This window comes from Mugil cephalus, chromosome 17 (genome assembly GCF_022458985.1).
Source record: "Mugil cephalus isolate CIBA_MC_2020 chromosome 17, CIBA_Mcephalus_1.1, whole genome shotgun sequence".
In the NCBI taxonomy this organism is placed as follows: Eukaryota; Metazoa; Chordata; class Actinopteri; order Mugiliformes; family Mugilidae; genus Mugil; species Mugil cephalus.
In genome coordinates, this window is record NC_061786.1 from 13,285,317 (window position 1) to 13,296,451 (window position 11,135).

At 41.5% G+C, this 11,135-nt stretch overlaps 1 protein-coding gene across 1 annotated transcript in view; it reads left to right on the forward strand.

The window, feature by feature from the left end:
* The window catches only part of LOC125024061, a 45,017-nt gene extending 35,213 nt beyond the window's left edge, over positions 1 to 9,804 (forward strand). Inside the window, exons 5-7 of the mRNA XM_047611716.1 lie at positions 865 to 972; positions 3,332 to 3,415; positions 6,116 to 9,804. Of these exons, the coding sequence (XP_047467672.1) occupies positions 865 to 972; positions 3,332 to 3,415; positions 6,116 to 7,654 (1,731 nt within the window). The 3' untranslated portion in view covers positions 7,655 to 9,804. The remainder of the gene's footprint in view (positions 1 to 864; positions 973 to 3,331; positions 3,416 to 6,115) is intronic.
* The last annotated feature ends 1,331 nt before the right edge of the window (positions 9,805 to 11,135 follow it).

Genomic DNA, 11,135 nt, shown 5'->3' on the forward strand with positions numbered 1-11,135 from the left:
TAAGTGGGTATAGCTCACTACAGTCCAAGTAATCCTGAGGATAAGTCAATGTTGTCTTTAAAATTGGGGTTCATTCTTTTGGGAGAATGATTGTGTTCAGCTAATTCCCATAAAGTCTCTGTTAGGTTAGAAGATAGGCCGTTTGTAAAACTAGCATTATGAAGTACGCGTGGTGGAAAAGGAAAGCTTACACTTGAGTTACAAAACAAAAAGACAAGTCTGTGCACAACCAAGGATTTTAGCCAGGTGACATGTCAGCAAAAGGTCAGGCCACAAAACATCATGAACAATAACCCATGAACAACTACAGAAAGTTGGAGGGCAGAGCGTCCAATGACAGTCAGGATGAAGGTGGGCGGACGAGGAGACAGAGATCAACAGACATCACCGCCATTATACTCCTCTGTTAGTGGGGCTACTCTGTCACTTCGGAGTCATTTTGAATTTCTTTGACAGTAATCACTGAAAATGGAACGAGCTTTCCATTTGTCATTCTAGCTCTCCCCTCTTTATTTTTCTTCTTTTGCTCTCCACTCCCTCCATGTCTCTTTCTCTCGCTCACGTAATAATTGATACGAGCGCTGGCAAGTGTAATCTTCTTTTAATTAAGACCTGCTGCTGGCACCAGCTTTAGACTGATGGTGACTTACGACTCTCTTCCCTTCATTTTTCTTGCCATCTTCATCTTATTTTTCCTGTGTTGCTCCTCCAACTTCGGCCCCCTCATTGTTCTCGCCATGTCAACTCTTTCCTCTGACCCTTCATTTCCTGCCCCTCACCTTATCGTACGCAGTTATCGGAGGTTTTTCGCCGCTTTTCTGCAATTTCTTCTCTGAAATGTCCACTCTTCCTCTTATCCTGCAGTCTCAGCACCATGAAGAGGAAAAGAGAGCCCTCAGCCGGGAAATCATTGTTCTCAACAACCACCTCATGGAGGCGAAGATCACCATTAATAAGCTCAGAGAGGACAATGTGAGTACTGAGGGATGCGTCGTGCACTGTGAGCCATGAACATCGCTGTCAGCACTGTGTATCTACCTAGAGCAAGGTTATTGTACAGTTTCTTAACTTTTCTGCGTGGTGAGATTTAGTTGAGGACATACCCCAATTATATTTTGCCTGCAGGCCCACTAATTAAACCGTAGCCTTGGGCACCCTAGGACACAAAGATCTAGCGCCCTGGGGCGTTTCCCTTCCTTTCTTGGTCAGTAATCCAGCCTTGTTAGCACCAAAACAAAAGTTGGTTTTGGAGATCTGAGATGACTTCAAAAATATTTTTTTCCTGAGGGAAACCATTCTGCCTGTCAGGCCCTCTGTTAACCTGCTCTCGCTAAAAGTCGCCCCCACTGTGTTCCTCCAGCGTCCTGGAAATTTGTGCTTCAGGGTGTCACAGCAGATACAGGCATTAACTCAAAGCCACATGGTGTTTTATAGTGATTATACTGAAATCAATGGGCCTCCTCAGGGCTGCCAGAAGTCGGAGAAGAGGCAGGGTTAACCTGAGCTCGAGGGCATGTGGCAGCCCTGCGCCTCGCTTTCTTTGAAGTCATTTTACCGGTCGTCCTAGTGAGGGCTCCAGGTTAGGTTAGATTTTTTTTTTCCCCCTCTTTGGTCATGGCACTTTTTGGCACTTATGAGCTACAAAGCATTTTGACAATCTCCCCAGACGCGGCCGGGCTGATTGGAGTCAAGGTTCATTTCGAGTGGGTGGAGAATTTGTCCCATCGGAGCCAGCAGTGGGTCAGTAATTTCCCCTAGAGAGCAAGCTTAAAGGTTCTTGCATAGAGAGCATATAATCTTTGCGTCATGCCTGAGACCTAATTGGAATAAAGTACCGTACTTGTATTCATTTTAAGTGATAAACTCATACAAGCCAACAGGTTTCTAGACATCACCATGGATGATAATTGGACACCAGGTACAGACGAGAGGGGCAAAAGTCAGGGATTCCCGTGGGCCAGAGACTTTGGGCATGAATGGCAAAAGACGGTGATGATAGTATACTTGGAGACACATTTTTAAGTTCCGTTCAGACTTGCTTAGTTCAACGTAGAATAGATGGAGCTTTTCTACAGATCGTTATCCACAGCATATGTTTTACTAGATATTAGAACACCTGGTATTTTATGTACAAATCCGACATTAATCTCTTCACATTTTCAGAGCTGAAACAAAAACCTTCCTTTACTTCTTCTGAAATGTACAAAGTATGTTCACATTTGATTTTTTATAAGACCTCACAAAAATGTATGCCCACCAGCTGAAAAAAAAAACAACAGGGAGGAGTAGCACACTCACATTACTAAGACATACAATAACCAAGACATCCTAAAGATCCCAATGGGTCTATTGCAACCATCATCGGAAGCTAGTCCAACTGTGCCCTCACGCCAAACTGAAATGAAATAAAAGTGATTCAAAAAGCAGTCAGTTGTTAAATGGCAGGGGAGCTGAAACTGTCAAAGAGAAGGCTTTGATGCGGCTGGAAGCATTGTCAGGGCCGGGGTGTTACGGGGGCACAGGGAGGCTACAGAGCAGCGAGAACCAACCCTTTTAGAAGTCGACCAATTTAACAGCAGGGAGCAGGGAGAGGAAAGGAAAGCCACACAAACACAAAGTTAGGCACGCAAAGAACAACAAAACCAAGCATCTACGGTATCACAGAGCCACCTTCACTGACTTAAGTAAAAATCTGGAAAACCTTCATCTTAGAAATAAAGTACAGGGGAAGAGATAAATAATGCTGCACTCGCTTCCTGAGGGGCTGGAAGGTGCAGATAAGTGAATACATCGTTTCAGATGATTCTAATAAAATTAGCACAGTCTGCACTGGACAGATAGCAGATACATTGTAAATGAAAAAGTTTGCAGGTATTATTAAGATCCTGCAAACCCCTAATGGTAACTTAGTGAAATAATGGGTTGCCAAGGTGAAACAAGTGTGTTAACAATTAAATGTTAGCAGCTTCAAAGGATGAATATGTCCTTTTTATTTAATGGCATACTAAATCAATGAATTTCCCCATATAGCAGTTCCACATATCCCAGTGTTTCAAGAGAATATACATCAAACATGAATCTTATAATAAAAGAAACAGTCATGTCAGCCTTCTTCTTTTTTATGTTATGATAATTATAATTATGAAGAATAATTATAAAAACCACAATTGGTTTCTAATGTAAAGTTTTTCAGATTATATATATATATATTTTTAAATAGGACATTTAAACTCACATTTGGTCACAAGCTTTATACGAGCCATCAAGCTGCCAAAAAAAAAAAAAAAAAAAAAAACTTAATGACTGAGTATAATGTTTCTGCTTCTAACAGGACCTGTACAGGAAAGACTGCAACCTGGCAGCCCAGCTGCTGCAGTGCTCCAAGTCTCACTACAGAGCACACAAGATGTCTGAGGTGAGCTCACCAACACCGCGGCTGAATCTACACTCCGACTCCAAATAAGACGAGAGTAGTCTCCAACAGCAAGGCTGAGACATTTGAGCCTTTTTTTTTCCATGAAAACACAAGTGCTTTTAAATTAAGTCTAAATATTACAAGCTTGATATCTGTTCAAAGAAAACAGACACTGGCCAAGCATTTGAAATCCACTACCGACTACTTGACAATCATTTTCCATCACTAAACTTGTGCAGTATGTAATTAGTGTGCTAATGAAGTGGACATTTTTATGCATTAGTCTTGTCCCCCATATTGTGTTGGTGTACCATTAAAAGCCTTCCTGAGTGGGTTTTACAATAAGACTGATCCACGGTGCTTGTGGCCTCTCCAGTCGGGTTGATGAAGGTCTGCTGTTTGAAGTGCCATCTGTCTGCATCCTGGAGGCACACAATGAATAAATGAATGGCTGGTCTGAGATAATTTGAGATATACCGAGACGCATTCGACTCTCCATATCCATTAGGTGCGTTGTCAACGTGAAACAGTATCGCAATGAATTGAACTTACTAAACCTCTAACAACCTAACCTAATCCATTTCCTTTTCATGGTTTTATTTAAACAAACACAATGAGGAGGTTAACTGGACTAGCATATGGCAAACACATATGGCTCATTAAGAACAGCCCCACATTGATGGCAATAGGTGTTAACACTGCAATGCTTGTAATATATTATAGTATCAAAGCAAGGGAGAGAAAACATTAAGTCAGAAAACGTATCTTAAAAATAAGAGAACATATATCTTATATGTTAAGGCTACTTCATCAATAAGAGGCTAGTGGTCATGCTGGACCACATAAAGATGTAGCAGCCAAAACCTTTAGTGTAAATTGAGTGTTTGGGTTAAACTGCTGTCCAAGACCAGCAAAGGATGAGTTATTACACAAATAATCAATCTAGCCACTTTTTACGCCTCCACAATAAATATCCTACTATGATAGCAGGGCTAACTAGCTCTACTCTGTAACACACACATATTTTCCATTTATTTTCATATCTTATGTAATTCATCAGCTGTTGAGAACTTGATTCTGTAACAGGGATGTAGCTTTAGTCTCATTTCAGTTCAGTTCAAATGCCACATTCATCTCAATGTCAAGTCCAGTTGCTTTGTTTTAGTCTTGTTGTAGATATACCGCAACCTGCTTGACTGTGAACCTCCCCAGACAATTATGAACATCTTGTCTTTTTGACGGATAACATTCATTTCCAGTGGCTAGAAATAAAAATGCACGTACGAGAGAAGCAACCGTAAAGCGGGTGAGGGTGCCTTATCAATATTTATCTGAGAATGAGTGTGTTTTACTGCAAATGAATTCAAGGAGAGACGTGTTTTGGAATTCAAAAAGGTTAAGTTTAATATGTTTTGTGAATTTAAAGAAACAGCCTTCACGCAAACAGAGAATTAATTAAGCTTTAACATATAAGCGTCCCCATTCCTTCATGCGCTATTACAGCTCACCTCATATTTTAATAAATGAAACATGACCTGTAGATGTGTCATGTGGATTAACGCTGCTGAACTATCTGACTGTTAATTAAGATTTGCTTCAGATAGCAGCTAATGCTGAGCTTGCTTACTTGGAGCGCACACTGTATATCATCTTGTTCTTCCCCACAGCCTCACCTACTTTCCATTTCTATTCCCTTAGGGAGAGGCAACAGCTGCTAAAAATAGCCCCGACTTAAAAGACGCAAGTTATTTTATGCTAAGGAGAGCTTCTATTTCTTAACAAAGCCAAGACGGTATTTTTTTTTCTTCTTCTTTCTTTGCTCTCCCAGTTGGAGACCTAGAGCACTGGTTTAATTTGAATCTAAGCCATTCCCTGTAGAACTGATACATGTTTGATGGTTACACAGAAGAAAGAGAGACTAAAAAAAGACAGAGAGGAAAAGGGGGGATGCTTCTTTTGGTTGAGTAGACAGCGAGAGCAAGAAATGAAAGATGAAAGGATAAAGAAAGGGAGGAGAAGAAAGAGAGCTCAGTGTGGCAGGAACAGTTCCTACTGACCCTGACCGGCTTTAATAGGCACAAAGAACCAGTCTGCAATTGACGGGAACAGTTTCCTCAAACATGAGCCAGTCAAAGACATTATGTGTCTGTCTGCGTGAATGAGAGACAGCGAGGAAAAAGCAAAGCAAAACAAAAAAAGAAACCTAGACTGAGAAACAGATAAATGAGAGCAGGAAATAGAGAGAAGAGAGAAGAAATTTACTCTGTAAATTGAGTTATATACTGTATATATTGTACATGAAAAAAAATGATAAGACATATTCTATTTAAACCAAACAAGCAAATAAACAAATTCAATTATACTCAATTTTGTGCCATTTTGTGACTATTTCATTAAGGGGGCCAAGAAAATGAATTACTCTTTAAACCAGACGTATAGATTGGATAAATCTTATAATGAATAATGACTTATAAAACCTCCATTACAGATACAAAAAGCACACAATATGTTTGAAAGAGATAACTAAAAAAAAAAATGTATTTCGTTTTTTGGAGAGCCGATTAAAATGTAAAAGCTACTTATTCAGACAAACTGTCACAGTTTTAGCAAACCATTTGTGTAGAATTCAGTTTTAACCTCTTATCTTCATCAAGTTTTTTTTTTTTTTGTCTCTTTGCATGTTTGTCTTCATTGGCTCAGCTACCACTGGATTTCCAGGAGCGCATCAGTTCCCACATGGAGAAACACAACCGGGGAGGCGGAGCCACCATGGCAATGTGTCACTCCAACTATTCTGACGCTGTGCCCACGGCCATAATCGCCAAGGTCCTCGAAAAGCCTGAACCAGGGAGCAGTTGCCCGGTGACACGCTCACCTAGCCCGCAGCCACAAGATGGAGACTTTCTAACAGGAACAGGAAGCACTGATCACCTGAACCGACGCATTTCGTATAAGAGTTCCGACCTGTACTGCAGCGACACGGCCCTCTACTGCCCTGAACGGTGGCAAGACACAGAGCGCCGGCAGAGCGTCGACCTTCATGGGACTGGCCTGGTTCAGCTTCATGCCCAGAACTCCACGGACAGCAACCCAGATGAAGAGGCTTTCCATTCTGGGAGTTTCTCCCACCATGAGCCCCCATCCTCCTTCCACCATGACGAATTTGGGACTGGTAGCCTCCCTGCATCCAGTTCTTACTCCAGCTTCAGCCTTGCGTCAGATGAGAAGGGAGGGATTACTGGTGGGTGTGGGCGTACTGCTAGCAGCACCTTATCCTCTTCCCACCAGGGTCTCTATATGGATTGGCGTGATGGTGGCAGTGGGGACTATGAGCGCAAAAGCATGTCCTCTTACGAAAAAGACAGCCCAAGCTTCCCAAAGTCCCACAGCATTCAGCACATGGTGATCCCCAGGAGCCCACAAAAAGGCACCTCCCCAGCGTACACAAGGACAGCTTCATGCTTCAGTGAACCATACCATTCCAGCTCCCCTCGCCTGGCCTCCTCTCACAGCATGGGCTCCACAACTGGACTGGGCCAGGCACGTGCAGGAGGTCTGGACAACCGAGGCGATGTCCAGGTCCCCGACGACGACCTGAGCAACCGCTGGAGACAGCTCAGTGTGGAAGACATCAACACCTTCTCATCTTCTTATCGCGACATCACTGGGCGGGTCTCTCCGTACAGTTTCTCCGAACGCCACTTCGCCATGGGCCCTTCCAGTAAAGTCAAGGGGACTCTCTACAGCAGCTTCCAAGAAGGAGATGACGTCTTCCACAGCCGGGTGCTGGACCAGTGTTTCGCTGTAGGTTCCCCTTCAGCTAGCCGCAGCCCTAAACCCATGGAGCATCGCAAGCAGGACAAAACGTCTGTCCTCTATAGAGCCAAGGATGACAGTCAGGACTCTGAGTGCAGCCTGTTCCTCTCAGGGAGCTCTAAAGACAAGGAGAGCAGCGGGGGAGCGACGGCAGCAAGCAGCGGCAAGAAGGACTACGTGAATCTGAGCGCAGATAGCTCGGCTGAGTCCTTACACCAAAGCTCGCTCGAAGCCTCGAGTCTTCAACACTACCCCAGCCCCAGGCCGAGCGTCCGGCCTCGCCCAAGCTCCAGCTCCGCTCTCAGTGTCGGCCCCGCACTCCCAAAGAAGACCTCTCCAAGATACCAAAAATTTGGCAGCACGGGACTGACGAGAAAAGACAGTTTGACCAAGGCACAGCTGTACGGTACACTGCTGAACTGACGTGGAGAAACCCAGCTTTCCAATTTATGCATGATGATGATGATGATGATGATAATGATTCCTAACTTACTGTACTGGTCTGTACTGTATGTCTACCTGCAGCAAATGCGTACTTGGTGTGATGGGGTGTTAAGATGTTGTTTTATGTATCTTAGCCAAGGCACGTTTCATGCAGTCTGCGACATTTTTTCTAATGTACGTCCACATTCCCAGCTACACAAAGATACTGTGCTACTTGCTCTTCTTTTGGTGTCAAGTACTGTTAGTAAAACCAGCAAAAGACCATCAATTACTGCTCTGATACATACAGTACTTAAAATGGACTATAGCGTGTGTAATGGAGTGATTTAATTAGCCATGTTTGACAGAGGTTATCCATTATGTATAGTGGACCATGCTGACTGCGAGCTATTAAAAAGATCCGTCCAATCTCTATTTTCTCTTTAAAATAAATGCATGTTGTAGAGTGCACATGAGTAAGATGGAAAATACATTTTCCTAGTTAAATTGTTTATAGGGACATTATCTATAAGCACCACTTACTAGACAGGAGCATTTTCAAACTGGCTAAACAAGTCCTTAAGCCTGATTTCACACTTATTAAACATAAGCTTTAATTCCCCGAATCTCTTTATGAGTTATAACTGATAACAAATATATATGTGTGTGTATATATGTACATATATATATATATGTACACACACACACACACACACATACATATATATATATATTAGATTACAAAATTACTGCTAGAGAAAAACTATGTATACATTCAATAGAAGTGATTCCACAGTCATAAACCATAAAAATACAGCGCTGCAATATGTTTGACTTTACTCAGCTGGAGTTCACGTTATTCTATCAAAATAAGATAAGAAATCAGAGGTTTTACTGCGCTCTAGTTACATTTAAACCAGGACACTTGCCTTAATTCTGTTCAGTGGGCAGAATGGTCTCTTTTACAGCATTTAAGAACTGTGTACATACTGTATATCTGCTGTATTCTTACTGTACGTATACACTACTGTTACAGCATATGTTCTTCCTTTCGTATAACACACACATACAAACAGGAGGTGAAGGAGGAATTTGTTCATATGTCACTGAAGAACTTTTTAATGCAATTGGCACTAGAAAGCTGGCAGTTCGGGGACATATGCACATAAAGGAAGATGAACAGGAAAGGTGTTTAGAAACAGCTGATTAAAGACGAGAGAAAATGTACAGTGTTGTTTTGAACCAGCATGCTCGGTTAGGCTATGTTAGAGAATTTACTGTGAAATTAGACAAAGCGTAAATATATACATACATAGAAAGTAAAGGCAAAGACATGCTGTCCTGTTGGTGAATAAAAAAATAAACATGTAAGACCTCAATGAAGATCTGCAGAGATCTTGTCCTGCTACTCAACAAGTGTGCTGGTAGCACAATAGCCCGCTACTATTTCCAGTATCAAAATAGTACAAAAATGACAACGTTCCAACATCTGGTATACATGAACCAAGGATTTGCTCCTGCTTGTGTAGCTTTGTGGATTTGAGAGCAATGGTGACGGGAAGAATGTAAATGTACAAAAAATAACAGGATCTCAGTTTCGTCCTTGAGTCGTCGTGGATAGATTTTATTTTGGAATTCCATGCTTCTACCTCTTCCATTCCTGCAAATCTAAGGACTGGCTTAAGGCTGTTTTAAAGATTTTCAAACATCTCTTCTTTATATCCTCGTCACGTTTATTAAGGCAAAACTGCGTCACAAAGTCTCGGACGTTTTTCTTATGTGGTATGATGTATAGGCATTAATAGGTGGAAAAGGGTTCGGGAATAAACTGTAACCACTGTACAGACGGATTGAGAGTATAACTGGTATTTTTGTTGTGGATAATATGTATAAAAAGAGATGGTGCGTACACAAATGTTACTACTTTATGACTATTTTTTAATCTAATTTCAGTTGATGCTAAAAGTCATTGAATGATTTGACCTTGAATGACGAGGCTGAAGTGGTTCTGTCCTGTCCTACCTCCAGCCCTGTTCCAGGAACAACAGGCCAGCTGTCTAAATGTCAACATGTTTGTCTGACTGATGCATGGTTATATATTTTTGCTGTATGTTTTATTTAATTAATAAAGATGGGTGTTGGGAAATACACTGCAGACTTTGAGGATATTTATTACGTCAGATTTTCAACCCTACAGGGGTACTTGGCTTTTTTAACATGCCGTTATTCTACGTATTACTGTTGTACAATAGATGTTGGGCAGCACGCGACCAGTTTGGAGAGGACTACCAGCACAGGAGTCAAGAACTAAACGGCTGTGGTTAGGTCAGCCATGCCATGCGACCCTCCTGAACAAAAATCAATATATGTTTAAGCAGCCTTTTCCGATGGGGGACTGATATGTCAATCTCTGCAAAGCCACCAGAGTCCATTGAGAAAAACACTGATTTTACCCTGGAGAACATAGGAGTCCCTGGTTTCATAACTGCATCATTAGCTTAGTTTTTGGTGTTGTGTGACTTTTGTGTGATGACGTGGTAAAATTTGATTCATATTAATATGGTAAATCTGCACAGTCACGTGTTGACCAGCAACTCTGTAGCCTGGTGGTCAATGGAGTCTAGTGGCTTTGAAGAGAACGATAAAAATGTTTCACTTCCCAGGCCTGTGTTACACCCATGCAATGCAGTGATGATATTATATGATATGATATGATATGATTTAAAGTGGCTTAACTGCTTTATACAGGTATTCCTGTCAACTTCTCAACTTCCTGTCAACAACAATTTCTATAACTATATAATAATAGATCATGAATATTACAGCATTGTGAAATTTGAAGTTTACGTTTTAAAAACCCCAATGTCCTTGATTGCTGCCGCTGTTATTTATGTTGTTATTTCAAGATTTGCCATTCATCGATTAGTTTGTTTCGACTTTGTTATGGCTGCCTTTTTCCAGTGCCCAACATTTCCCTTTATTGTGGGTTGTTGTTAACTTTTATTGATTCCTGTGGCTTCTTAAACTTGTTGGCAGAAAGAGGATTTCTTATTTATGTTTTTTTCTTTGCCAGATAGTTCTATTTTCTCCTCTTATGGGGCCTCATTGTTTCATCTTCTGTGATCTGTTTGATGGTAATCATCTGTACCTGACTTAAAAAGCAGCAGTGTTCACGAGTGTGCACATGTCAATGCTTGTTTGGCTTCACAAACAGTTCAGTGTATATTTAAAGACACTATTTTTTCCACTATCCTTAACTGATTAACTGTATGGGAGGAAAACAAAAGGGAAAGCTGGCCATCATATTTTCACCCAGTGCTTAATTCCTACTTCCTACGAGTTTTTTTTCCCTACTAGATGAATAAAGATCACAAACATCTGTACTTCAATGCTGTTGTGTTGACTGGCAGCATTTTAGAGGAACCTGACAGGGCTTTGACAGATGATGGCATATTTTTGTAGTCCTCTGCTCGTCTCTCTG